The sequence below is a fragment of the Helianthus annuus genome, chromosome 13 (genome assembly GCF_002127325.2).
Source record: "Helianthus annuus cultivar XRQ/B chromosome 13, HanXRQr2.0-SUNRISE, whole genome shotgun sequence".
NCBI classification, from domain to species: Eukaryota; Viridiplantae; Streptophyta; class Magnoliopsida; order Asterales; family Asteraceae; genus Helianthus; species Helianthus annuus.
The window spans coordinates 26,731,692-26,746,337 of NC_035445.2; the positions used below are offsets into that span (position 1 = coordinate 26,731,692).

The 14,646-nt window shown below is 38.3% G+C and overlaps 1 protein-coding gene across 2 annotated transcripts; it reads right to left on the reverse strand.

Moving 5' to 3' along the window:
• Positions 1 to 485: 485 nt before the first annotated feature.
• LOC110897569 (zinc finger CCCH domain-containing protein 14) lies at positions 486 to 6,142 on the reverse strand. 2 transcript variants are annotated; one of them, XM_022144334.2, is made up of 4 exons: positions 5,893 to 6,142; positions 3,682 to 3,739; positions 1,485 to 1,915; positions 486 to 982 (listed from the first exon to the last, which is right to left on the reverse strand). In XM_022144334.2, exons 1-4 carry the CDS (start codon positions 5,951 to 5,953, stop codon positions 672 to 674), a joined length of 861 nt encoding a protein of 286 aa, XP_022000026.1. In that variant the 5' UTR covers positions 5,954 to 6,142; the 3' UTR covers positions 486 to 671. The 2 variants fall into 2 exon arrangements, with proteins under 2 accessions (XP_022000026.1, XP_022000028.1); XM_022144336.2 differs by lacking the exon at positions 3,682 to 3,739.
• Between the last annotated feature and the right edge of the window lie 8,504 nt (positions 6,143 to 14,646).

Here is a 14,646-nt window from a genome sequence, read left to right on the forward strand (position 1 = left end):
ACCATACTTCTTATTTTACCACCTCTACCTAATAGTAACAAGAGATGGGCAAATACCAATCAATCAAGAATGAAATTGATCCCTTCCATGCTTAATAAAAAAAGCTTAATCTACTACTTTATAATATTAATACAAATTTGGTAACGAAGCAAACAAAAAGTAACCCATACCTAAAAACCCCATTTTGACATGTTAAACAACTCATTTTAATCAATTATGAATTCATGATACTCGTATGCTTTATTAAGACACTACTGTTGTAAAATTGTATCGTTAGTAACCAAGTCAAACAAAAACCGCTCACGGGTCAACCCATCCCAACAAGACCTAAATGTAACCGTTTTGACCAGGTGAGTGACTCATTTTTTAAAACATACCTAATAGTAACAAGAAATAGATACATTACTATCAATCATAGATTCTTATCAACTGTATGCATAAACTTGACTGTTGCATAGCATCCTTTCTGCACTAAATGCGCACGATTGAACGAATCTAAAAGTATCATAACAAGAATCGCAAATGTTGTATCAACACCAAAACGCCAACACTAAGTTCGGTTGTCACACACCCAACATCATATGAATCTTGAAAAAACAGTTTAAGTATCAAGAATCTTTACTACAAAAAAAGCGAAAAAAGCCACAACTTACCAAAACTTTGTTAGCGTCTCACACGCGTGCTTTCCTTAACTCGGTCGCACCATGTGCAAAATGGCACCTTTCACCGAAAGTGCATGACCCCTTGGCAAAATTTTCACACAGTTTCGTCTTTTTGCTGCCTGGTGGAGTAGTGTGTGATGGGGGCCCACGTTGCATAGCCGGTGGCGGTAATCGAGTTGGTGCAACCGATCTGACACTCACACTAGATATAATCTCTCTAACCATAGCGCTCGCTTCCTTAATTTGATCAAACGTGCCTTCAAGTTCAATATTCTTAAGATTTGTGTCACTTTCATGATCCCGAATCGATAGCTTGGCTCCTGTTTTAGGGGTGAGCAATAACCGAACTGTTAATCGAAACCAAACCAACGAAACCAAACTGTAATTAACCGAAACCGAACTAACCGAAAATCGGTTATAGGTTATTTTGTATCATCGGTTAATCGAAACCGAATTAACCAAAAATCGGTTATCGGTATTTTGTACCATCGGTTAACCGAATTTAACCTAACCGATAAATCTTCATATATTTCTAGCTTTTATATCCCCATTTCATGTATTTCAGGTTTTATAATTCCATTTCATGTATTTATACCTCCATCTTATTTATTTTTACATCTATTTCATGTATTTATACCTCCATTAGATGTATTTCTAAACAAAAACTTTAGCCCATGTTAGGTTTGGTTATTAACCGAACCGAAAACCGACAAATTAACCAAATAAACCAAAACGATTAAGTATTAACCAATGACTTCGGTTACGGTTTCGATTTCGGTTTAGTACTAACAACCTAACTGCACCGAACCGTGCACACCCTACCTGTTTGTCTGCAGATTTGTCTGGAGTTCACACCGCCGTGTCCGATTATAGCACCTGAGAGGGAAGCATCAACGCTGATTTTAGCGGTAGCTGAGGCACCAAAGCTAGCGGCAGGACCTGACGGTGGCGGTGCATGTCGGCTCGGGAGTGCCGGGAGTGATGGTAGGGCTCGTGGGTCCTCGTTGATAGGCTTTCCAACCTCATGATCTCCATGAGCGAAGTGACACTGGTTACCGAACTTACAGCCTTCGGCAGTGGTGTAGTTCTTGCAGAGCTTCGATTTAACGTTAGCGGTTGACGTTGGTCCGTTTTGTATGGTGGTTGGGGTGGTTGAAATTGGCGGGAGGTTCATTAGTTGCGCAACGGCGTTGTAGCCACCAGGATAGTAATGGAGAAAGTGACAGTTTTCGCCAAATTGGCAGCCGTCCATGCTGCAATATAAAACAAATTAACTGAAAAATGAAAATGAAGCAAATGATGTAAATGTCAACATGCTATATTATTCATTCTATTAGCTATGAGAACTCAAAGAAACAATACCAATGTAACATGGTTCTGTTTATTTAAAACAAATAGCAACGTTTAACATGGTCATCAAGTAATTACTCTGTTTAAACAATTGCTATAAAAGATGATAAGGTGGAACTTTAGAACAGGATTGTTATATATTGACAACATATTAATATTTAAGTTTGATAATACTATTAACATTAACTAAGATTTACTATAATATAAAACAAAGTATAAAAATGTAGAATTATATGTCGATACGTGGACAAATAAATAGTAAAAAAGAAACTCGTCCTTTCTTACCTGGTTTATAGGTAAAATGTTGTTTTTTTTTAAAGTATGTTACGTTGTTACTATTTCTAATTTTCATAGTCAGATGCTAGAATCAGTAATGAGCATAAAGTATTGCTGTTTATTGCAATTTTCCACCCAAATATGAAAGCGTCGAAGAAGAGCAAGCACCAAGTTTCAACTTGGTGGCTTTCATACCAAGTCTTGCAAAAATAATGACAAGAAAACCATTGGTTACAAAGTATATGATGGTCACGAGCCAGGACATATAAAAGAATATTATAAGAAACAAAAACATGGGAATGGTTTCATAGCCGCTGGTGACCGGATAAGGAAAATGTGGGTTTTGATGTTTACCCTTCAAGTCTTCTTTGCATGGCTATGATTTTCAAAACAAATAAAGATTATAATAAAGTATTTAGATTTTGCAAAAATGCCATAAAAATTCGGATTGCATTTCATATTATACTTTTTTATTTGAAATCAAATTGAATAGAATAACAGGCATTTTACACCGAGTTTTGTATAAACTATTGAAACTTAGGTGGACTCCTCTGACACTTTTGTAGTTTGGTGACATTTTTTACACTTTTTCATACTTCGGTAGGGTTGTTGTATATTATCCATCTACATAAATGATGATTTATGATTTCTCTAAATTGTAGTGAACAGATAATGAAATTACCTATCACAAATATTGCAGGCTTATACTTAAGGGTGTGAATAATTGACACGACCCAAAAACACAAGTTACACGACAGAAACCTAACACGAAATTTGCAGGTTTGGGTTTAGTCTAAATGGGTCGGTCAGTTTCAGGTTGAACCCCGCGAACCTGTTTAGCTAAACGGGTCAAGTACTCGAGTTCGGGTCAACCCAATAGGGGTTGGCGGGTTGACTACAAAATGTTTTATGTCATAATTATAACTTAAAAGGAGAAATTGAAATAATATTTTATAATTTAAATGTATTTTCTATTATATACATTTGTGTTTTTTAGTAAATTTTAATTATAATACATTATTTCACAAAGAAAAAATTTTAAAAAATAAAAAAAATCGAGTTGAACGGGTCGTGTTGGGTCAACCAGCAAATATTCGGGCCGTGTTCGGGTTATATGTATAACACAATTTTCGGGTTCGGGTCGTGTTCGGGTTCGTCGTAAACTTTCAGGTTTGGTTCGGGTTGAACCCGTGAACACGATCTGTTTATACTTGTATCAGACATGTATATATTTAATGTAATTAACTTGTGGAATGAGTTTACTTATAGGTTCTAAGTTGTGGAACTTCCAACTACATTTCAAATAACAATAATAATTAAGTTCCGAATGTTAGTCTTGACATGAAATGATTAAATTAAATATTTGTTAACTGAGGAAAGGAGGGATTTAGACCTGAAATACTTCATGCAAGGCTTCGTTTTGCCTCTTATACCACTTGATAACTCTGATTCTGTTACAAGACATTAAGTGTTTTCTCTCAGTTAGACTTATTTGTAATATGTAATTAAGCATAATAAGTTTTAACTGCAATATGAAGTTTATTGTTATATTACGGGGCTCTCTATTTAGCCCATTATAAGTTTATAACAAAGCTTATGCGAGGAGTTACACATTGTCAATTTCAATTTTAGGAAACAACCTACTGAAAGAGGATAAAACGTAACAAAGAAGGTGAAAACTTGAGACGAACTGCAATTGTAGTTAAATTGTTGTATTTATGAACAAGTTTGAAACAATATTATTGATGGGAGTATATTGAATCAAGGTTTATAAACCCAAGGTTAAAAAAAGTTTTAATTTTAAGAAAGCAGTTATGATTTTTTTAAGGTTTTTTTTAATTTTATAATGGGAGCTTGTTTTGAGAACATGAAGCAAAACTAAAACTTGAGTTGTTATCAGTTACAAAAGTGACCTATGGGTATGACCTTAACAGGCAAGGAAAATTATAGCTATTAAAGGTAGATGCCGATTCCACAAGACTTAAGCTTACACACATGCACATCAGTTGAGTTGTATATGTTTTCTTTGAACTTTGGTACAAGTCCTTGTACATGTAAAATTTGTTTAAAATTCCATGTTTAAGCTGTAACTTATCTACAATTTTTATGGTAGTTTAAGAATTAAGATGTTTATTTGAGTTGTTAACAACTTCTGTTTAGCTGAAGCATGTTTAAATTGTTAAAGCATTAAATTATTTTTTTGCACACACTACTTTTTTAATAGCTCATGATGTTCAACTTTTGTATAAACTCAAATACTCGATAAATTTTTAGGTCATGGAGTTTGTAAAGAACTGCTAAGTAGCTTAACACACGTCCCCATAATTATTATTTCTTTCATCATAGACATGGCATCACACTGTCACTGCTAGAATTTCGATAGCTCATGAGAATAACTTCTAGAACCCAAATCTGGTGTGACTTTCAGGGACTTACAGTTCCATACCTTCTACTTTCTCGTTGAAAATTCACCAAACTGTAAAGCCTACTCCATTGTGTAACTTCTATAACAGAAAAAAGAGCACATAAACTATCAAGATATGAACCTAATCTATGAAATAGGGTTAAGCTAGCTGTTCCAGATAGACGAATTCATCCTCAAAACAAATCAACTGCTAAAGCTAACAAGAATTGATGAGCTTCTACCTGCTCCCTAAGTAAACATCAAAACACAACCAAATTCAAACGCAGCGACTCAACAACAAAACAGATAATTACAACACTGATCGTAAGTCTAACAGTCCCTACAAAACTATAGATACACAACGAAAAACACACATTTGTGTGTGTTAACCAAAAAAAAACAAATGTAAACCTTAATTCCTAGAGTAACTTCTATAACACAAAAAACTGGTGTGACCTTCAAGAACTTACAGTTCTATACATCTTAAAACCTGTATAAGTCTCTCTGCTTAATTTCTCGTTGCAAAATCGACCGACTTTAAACCCTAATTCACAGACTAATTTGTATAACACATAAAGAGGCACAAAACTAACCTAATTCATAAATTAGGGTTAGATACTTAGATTAACTGTTCCAGACAGACGGATTTAATCGCTAAACCTAACAAGGATTGATGAACTCCTCAACAAAACGTTACACCGTAATGTAATTCAAACGTAGAGATTTAACAAAAACAAAACAGATATTAAGTGTAAAACTTGTACAGAACTATAGATACACAACGAAATACACACACACATGTGTGTGTGTTAACTAACAAAAAAGAACAAATGTAAACCCTAAATCATAGAGTAACTTCTATAGATGCTCTCTGCTAACTTTCTTCTTCGAAATCCACCAAACTGTAAACCCTAATTCATAGAGTAATGAGTATAACCCTAAAAAAAGCACAAAAACTATCAATAAGTGAACCTAATTCATGAATTAGGGTTAGATTAACCGTTCCAGATGAACAAATTCAACAATTCATCCTCAAAACAAATCAATCGCTAAACCTAAACCAAATTCAAACGCAGAGATTCAACAACAACGAAACAGATATGTATAAAAACTAATCGTAAGTGCAAAAAACTCGTATAAAGCTATAGATACAGAACGAAACACACACATGTAAATTGACGAAGAAGCAACGCAACTAACCTGACTTGAATTTCTTTGCGGTGCCATTAACATGAGGCCGTCCTCTCTTACGAGAATCCATAGCTAGATTAACCGAATTTGTGATGAACTGATGATGGTTCGGTGAAACCCTAACTTTGATTCGAGAATGAAGGAGATTAACGAGCTCGAATCGAATCGAAATCCCCAAGAGTTTTGGCGTAGCGAAAATACTAATCTTTACGAATGGATGGCAATTATATTAGGGGGGGTGTTTGGGTTAGCTTATTTTGAAGCAAGTCATAAGACTTATAAAAGTTAATAAGTTATTTGTTGAGTGTTTGGGTTAGCTTATTTTGAAGGATTTTATGCCTTGAGAAGTCATTTTTGAGAAGTTAGAATTTCTAACTTCTCACTTTTGACTTATATAAGTTAATAAGTTAGTTTTGAGAAGGAATGCCAAACACCCACTAGATGTAAGCGTGTGCTTCGAAGCGGAGTGATGCGGTGGTAATTCGGTTGATAATTATATAGTTTCGATCGGTATCGTTTTGGTGGTAATTTGGTTGATAATTACATAGTTTCGATCGGTATCGTTTTGATTCGTGTACTAGGTTATTCTTAGTGAATTTTACGGCATTGGACCATTTAAATTATGTATACAATAAATATGAAATAAAATTATCTGAACTTTCCGGGTAGCAAAAATTAATGTATATTAATCTAGTTATGTCGTTAAATAAAATCAAAAGAAAAGTTTTCAAACGTTATACGTATTATTTTATAATTGTTTTGAATTAACAGTTGTAGTTCAGATAAATTTTAACTTAATTGACAAAATTTGTAAAAAAAAACATGTATTAATCATTGTTTATTGACATGAATACTTAAAAAAAAAGTACGTAGCATAAACAACAAACAATCTGTATTATAAAATAAACTTATAAATGGTTGTGTTCTCCTCAATCAATATGTAAAAAATGTTTTGAAGATCACTGATATAATGTAAAGGTTCTCGTTGCATTCGATAATGTAAACATTTTACATGATGAAATTAAACCGCGATGCCATTGCCAAATGCAACACAAAATCTAAACCAGCACCGCCTTTCTTCTCCTCCTCAGATCTGGTAATGGTCGTCGTTGTTCTCCTTAGATCTGGGGTGGTGGTTGGGAGTGGTGCGGGTCGGAGTCTCTTGCGGATCAGGTAAATTTGTTGAGGATTAACATAACAGGGTCGTAACAGGTTGAATGAGAGACAGGGAGACGGAGTGAGATGAGAAATAGATAGGGATCGGTGTCATCATTTTATAATCATGAGTTAAATGTCATTTTAGTCCATGTGGTTTGGGTCATTTTGCCAGTTTAGTCCAAATGTTTCATTTTTCACTTTAGTCCACTGGGTTAACTTCATCCATTTTTTCTGTTAACGAGAAGGGCAATTCGGCCATATGAAATGACCGAATTGCCCTTCTCGTTAACAGAAAAAATGGATGAAGTTAACTTAGTGAACTAAAATGGCAACGGTGAAACCTTTTTGGACCTACATGCGAAAAATGAAACATTTGAACTAAACTGGAAAAATGGTCCAAATCACAGGGACTAAAATGGCATTTAACTCAATAATCATAATAGCCCAAGAGCTCTGTCTGTTGGAAGTATCATGAACTTCGTTTCTGCTATAGTTTTAAATTATATGGCTTTAGTGAACTTAATTGCTGCTGAATTCTTGAGTGAGAGGACGAGAAGCAATTTTCGGAATCAAATGGTGTCTTTTATTGCACTTTTTCTTGGGGCTGGATTAATGGCTTTTTGAACCATGGGCTTAAAGATGCCTTGGTTTTTACTAATGGTGTATGTTAGGGATGGATTTTCATAGTGTATGGATCACGGATCCTCAAGTGCAGCCAGGATCACGGATCCTCGGTTCCCTTTGAATTAAGGATCCTCAGAAGACGTTGTAGGATTAAGGATCCCTGAGCCTCATAATTATCCTCACATTAACAATTGTTTCCTTTATATTTGAACTTGTTTTGCAGGAGTATTCGAATGGGACTTGGTCTTGCCGAGATTCCAGGGGAATATACCTTACAATTCCACACGTGCATAGCCTTCGTGAACGTTATGGAGATCGTGGGAAGCTAGCATCTTTTGCGGATTGTTAGTTAGCTAGTTTATTTCTATTTTTATAAGGGGATAACAAGCTTGATTAGATAGAACAATTAGCAAACACACACTGCTCGAGAACTCTCTGCAACTTATTGGCGATTACACACATTTTGCACACTAGTGATCCTTGTAACAAGCTTGTTGTCATCCCGATTTGTAACCTTTACTTGTTTAATATAGTTGGTGATCGGTACTTTCCATCACCCGAGGTTTTTTGTGTCGGAGATCATACATTGATCAAGGGCTTTTTTCTCGTATAAATCCTTGTGTCCAACATTCATTTCATTCGTACATTGTTCATACATTTGTTCATTTGTTCAAGCATCACACCTCACAAAATCGGATTTGGTTGTATTATCCTTGTGTGATTTTTGACCAAAACAGTGTAAATAATAATTAAGTGCAGATATGGGATGTCACACCACAACCGATGGCGGAATCATCGGGGCGCGGCACTAGGCGAAGCAAATTGTTCAAGAGATTCCATAACAACTATATTGCGATAATATTTATTACATTCCTTATCCCATACTAACAAATAATACAATAACATAAGTCGTCACAAATTTCTTGTCCTCTCGAACAATTCAAATCCGACAACCTAGATTTTAGGTGAGTTTCTAGACTTCCTAGCTTGATTTGATGAAGACTTCAACTAAACCTGCAACATACGTTAAAATATTGTCAATACAAAAGTATTGGCGAGTATACAGGTTTGATATGTAATAGTATGATAGATTAAAAGTGCTGCGAATTTCCACATGCATAACCGTAATACACGACATATATACTCACAAAACTGATACTACCAGCTAAGTCCTCGATGCTCGATTCTTCGATGGCATAACTAGACCCCGTCGGGCGCAATAGTACTATACTAGTCGTGGTGGGACGTCACGAGTATAAGTCCTAGCATATATGCAACTAGCATCACGTATATCTATGCAACAATTATTCGCAAGTGATAAGTTGACTAATTGAATTATTCGTTTGATAAGTTCGATTTGTAAGGAACGTATGTTACACCCAAAATTCAATAAAAAGGGGTCAAGTATACTCACAGTTCGTAATTTGATAAGTAAACACAGCTTGGTTTGGATTGATTGAGAATGCGTCTGAGTTATCTTGGTTACAAATCGTCAAGCGATGAATAACGCGTTAAATAGTGGCGAGAGAACCAAAATTGGTTCGGACAATGATGTTTGGGCCCGTTCGGTCGGCTGGACCTGTGGGTCGATCGGTTACCATGCTATCTGATCAGTTAGCATGTTGTTCGATCGGTTAACATGCTAGCCGATCGGTTAGCATGTTGTTCGATCGGTTAACATGCCGTCCGATCGGTTAGCATGTTGTTCAATCGGTTAACATGCTAGCCGATCGGTTAACGTGTTGTCCAATCGTTTATCATGCTGTCCGATCGGTTAGCATGTTGTTCGATCGGTTAACATGCTAGCCGATCGGTTAACATGTTGTTCGATTGGACGGTTAGACCTTTGTTGTTGTTCGATCAGACAGCAGTCTGATTGAACGGCAATTCGTTCCATCATCCTGATCATGTCACACTTGATGGGTTTTGAAGAGATTTCAGGTGATTTGACTGAGGTGGCGTGTCATCGTGTTAAACCACTGAAGTCCCATCAAATCCGACCCGTTTTAACGGCCGGGAACCACCCCGTTCCATCAGATCTGGTCGTTCTTGATGGTTTCTCTCATGTTTATCTCGAATACACACACACCTTGGCTAGGTTACGTAGATCTAGGTGAGATTTATTATAAGACGAGTGAAGTCACTTAGATTCGAGCTGTTTATGGTAAAAATGAGGCCATTCTTCGAAGTTCATGTGAACTCATGATGACATCATCTTTGAAACATCTCAAATCCATAGAAATCACATAACTCCTTGATTAGAAAACATAGGTTAGACGAGATTTATGTAAAAACGTATGGAAACCACTCGGATCCGGGTCGTTCTTCATGGGATGACATCACTCTTGAAGTTCATAAGAACTCCATGGTGACATCACCCTAGAATTCCCAAAATCCAGAGATTTCATGGTTAAAAGTTGAGATTCGAAAGATAGAAAGGTGGAGGAATGTATAAAGATAAAAGAAGTACAAGATTTGAGTTGAAAACTTACAAGAATCGCGAAAAATCGAGAGATAAGGGGTTGGAACTTCTGGTCGAGCAGCAACAGTGATAACAAGTGTGTTGGAGGTGAGTGAGGGGTATTTATAGGCAAGGAGGAAGGAAAGGAAGGCAACTTGGTCTGGGTCGGACGACCCATTCGATCGGCCGGCCTGTCCAATCGGTCGGCCCAGCCGTTCGGCTGGTCTGTCCGATCGGCTGGCCCAACCGTTCGGCCGGCCTGTCCGATCGGTTGGCCCAGCCGTTTGGCTTCCCGATCCTCGTTTTGGTGCGTTGCGATAGTTTTGGTCCACATTTCCATATATTTAGATCATTATTCATTTATTTATTATAATTAATCACAAAAGGGTCGTATATACGTATCTATATGTTCAATATTCGGTGCGATGATCGAGTTACGCGTGCCTTCGAGTGCGTTCTTCGATGTGATGTGCCACAAGGATTATCGGGGTACTACTTGCTCGTATTGCCATCATCGTCACGATGGCTGGAGGCATGGTACTCACCCGAAAGTCCTTGTTAGCGTTGATTGTTTACATTTCGACACCTCACGGCTATCGAGGAGGGTAGAATAGGTCCTCACTCAACGTCATCGTGAGTGTTATTATTTGTGGAAATAGCTTTGTAATAGTGATAGAATATGCGTAATTACTCGAATATACTATGATATAGCGATGTATCTGATATAGTTACATTATGATCCGAATCTCTGGTGCTAGGCGTAACGAGTATAACGAGTAGTAACATCGCACGAAAGTGCGGGGTGTTACAGTCTCCCCTGCTTTAGGAAATTTCGTCCCGAAATTAATCCATTAGTAGGGTCGCGAGAGTTGATGTGATAGAGTATGGCGTTTAAATGCGTCAAAGTATGCGAGCGATTCCATAGTGTTTCAAACCATTGAAAAAGTCGATTAAGTAGGAAGACATCTTTATGAAAATCTTTTCACAGCGCATTGTTAACTGTATTGATGCCCACACCTAGCGCTGTGAGAAGGCTTTTTGTTAGTTTAATAAAAGATTTTGAGTTATACATTTTTAAAAGAATTGGGTGGTAAAATTAGTTTTAAGAAAAACTCTCCTATAACGTGGGTTCGAGCTGAAACTCGATTGTCGAACCATCGTTTTCGGGAAGATTTCTTTTTGTTATTGCAAAAGTTTTTAAGGAGAACTGGACTTATGAAACTTCCATTGGGCATAGAGCTAAACTGATTCGATGTTTTCTCCATGTTGTAAGGAAAGTTCACTTGTCCAACGGTTTTAATAAAATCTTATAAAAATTGGTTTTCTTTAACAGTACGGAAAAATAATTTACATCGAGCCCCACTTGGCACTTTCCCACGAAAGTTTGTTAATATGATTAAAACACTTATATATATGAAGTACCAGCGGCGTATCCACCATGTTTTGCCCACATTACTTCTGTTTCGTTAGGCGGTGTCACGTGTGTCGATAAGGCACAGGTAGAATTTCGTTCCCCTCGGTCCAAGCGATAGGATGCTAGGCCGAGTCGTAAATAGAAACGAGTCGGATTGCGAACAAAGCGTCGATAGCGAGCACGAGTAGTTTGATCACACGAAACATTGATATGGCGCGTTGGAATAGACGACGATCGATAAGCGATGGCGAATGATGCGATTTCAATTGCGAATAATGCGATTTCGATTACGAATAATGCGATTTCGATTTGTTCCCACATAAAACCCACATGGCATGTTTCCACGAGATTTTGCTAATATGGCAAACACCACGTTTCCCATATTAGTTTTGTCTCATGAAGCGATGTCATGTACCCTAATACTACACAAACTGTGATGATTCCCGAGCGATAAGCGATGATCTGAATAGCGATAAGCAATTTGACACCTAATGAATGATAAGTGACAATTGTTGCGTTGCGAGCGATATGCGATTCGATTGAGTTGAATACACCACAAACATTAACTAATATTAGCCCGTATGGCCTTTTTCCACGAAAGTCTGCTAATATGGTTAAAACACCACCATGTTTCAGCCCTATTAGTTTTGTCTCGTGAGGCGAGGTCGTGCGTGCTAATATAATTCAGATAACACGAACATCGATAAGTGATAGTGACATGCAATAAGAGTATCGAGGTGATGAGATAGGCGTGAAATGCGTTAAAGCGAAAATCGGTTAGTGATTTTCGATACTCATCTAGCGATCCACGATAAGCGATCCACACCAAGCGGTAGAGGTTCACACAATAGACAATAACCAGTGGTAGAGATTGCGAGATATGCACAAGATGCGATTGCGATTTCGAGCCACGATATGATATCGAGTGATTTAGATTGCGAGATAGCTCTAGCAAAACTGCGATTGAGTTGCGATGTAGACTTACGACCAGTCTTGCGTTGCTCCAATTGCTCTTCGGGGTGAACTTACCCAAGTCCATCGATGTGGTAATTGCGTTGCGTTCGCAGACTTACGAAAAGTCTCGCAGCGATGCGATTTAGTTTTGTTACGCCTTGCGATCGATTGTAGTGTGTCGAAAATAACCATAATGATATAATAGGTCTAATAACGTCCAACTCCACATGGCACTTTCTTCACGAAACTTCGGTAGTATGGTAAAGCACACCTTGCGTTACCCCTATTACTTATGTCCCGTGATTTGGTGTCACGCTTTGTTGACATGGTCAAGACGCTTATATATAGGAAGTACCAGCGGCGTATCCACCACGCTTGACCATGCTTTTAAATGTTATGGCACCATTAGAATTCACTACGACCCCCGTGCACTGACCACAATAATCCCGTGTGCACCCGCGATTAGTTGTTCCTTGCACGTCTATCGTACCTCGTTCTAAGAGTGTTGTAGGGGTAAAATACATTGTATAGTACATAGTGTTATCCTATAGATTGTGCGTGAGTATAAGAGAAATAGAATCCGCATGCGCCGAAAGATAGAATGAGTTCCACACATAAAAAGAAATTGACGGCGATAAGTCGTATTATTACAACAATCATTAAAAATAAAGTAACGTTGCTGTAGGGGACTTCTGCGGAGGCTGCGGTTGCTGCTGAAACTCCTCATGGTTGTGGTCCTGCGCGGTAGTGCTGTGCATAATGACCATACCAGTTGCAATTTGTGCAATAGCGACAACTTGCTTCCGGCGGGTGATGATACGTGCACGTGAAACACAGGGGATGAGGCCCATTGTAAGCACGTTTCAGTTAAACTGGGACTGCTTGGAGAGGTTCTGGTTGTGACAGTCCAGTTGCTGAGGAGTCTGGGCTCATAGTCTTTCGTTTGCGGCTAGGTTGTGCTTCCTGAGGTGATACAGTGTCGTCGGCGGATTCGTCTGATGATTCGCCGGAGACGTCGTCAGGGGAATCTTAGGAAGGCTCATCGGTAGATTCGCTGGAAGAATCGTCAGAAGAGTTGATGATTATTGCTTGGTGAGCTTGTCTGACAGGCTTCTTTGAGAAGAATCCGTCCAGGACTCGTTAGTTGTTGATCTCTGCGGCTAAACAGTAGGCTTCTTCGATGGTAGCAGGTCTTGCAGCTTCGACAAAATCACCCACACACTCAGGCAAGCCACGGATGTACTTTGAAATGGCTTTTTCTGAAGTGTTGACTTGACTTGGGCAGATTGTACTAAGCTGCTTGAACCTTGCGGTATAGCCAGCATTGTCACCTTCGGTTTGCTTGATTTCCCAAAATTCGTTTTCTAGCTTCTGGACTTCGTGAGGAGGACAATATTCTTCCTTCATGAGTTCCTTCAGCTCGTCCCAAAAGAGGGCATAAGCTCGTGATTGAAATACTCCGGTAGCGCAAGTAGTACGGAAACTATCGGGACACCCACTTTGACGAAGGGTAACTTCGATAGAATCGAACCACTGGAGTAGTTGAGAAACACCTCCTTCACCCGTGAACTCCATCGGATCACAGGCTTTGAAGTGTTTGTAGAGAAAAGCAGATTGCGGCGCTTCCGTCTTAGAGTCCTTCGAAGCTCGAGAGTTGCTGAGAGAGTGCACTTGAGCGACAATTTGAGGAATGAGCTTGACCACTTCCTTGGTCACAAGCGAGGCAATCCTCTTATCGGCGCTTCGTTTGGCCCTTCTCCTAGCCATTCGTCTCGAGGTAGAGTTGTGGGAAGGCATCTAGACAGAGAGATATTCGGAGAGAGATTCGATCATAATGATTTTGAGTTTTGCGATGCGATTGGGCGCGATCAAAACTTGTAACATATAACATATTAGATTTCACATAGGAGCCACATAGGAGACACGAGATTCCTAGATTCCCACATAATGACTCATTTGTTATTATGTATATATACATATATGTAATTCGTACTTATACACATGCAGGTTAATTTAGAATACGCGAGGACGCGTTGAAGTGAGAGAGAGCGAGAGTGAAGATGAGAGATTACACATTAGTTTCGTTGTGAACATTCGGCTTTCGTTTTAGATTGCGATGGCTGTGCGAGTTGTGTGTTTTGTAAAACAGAGA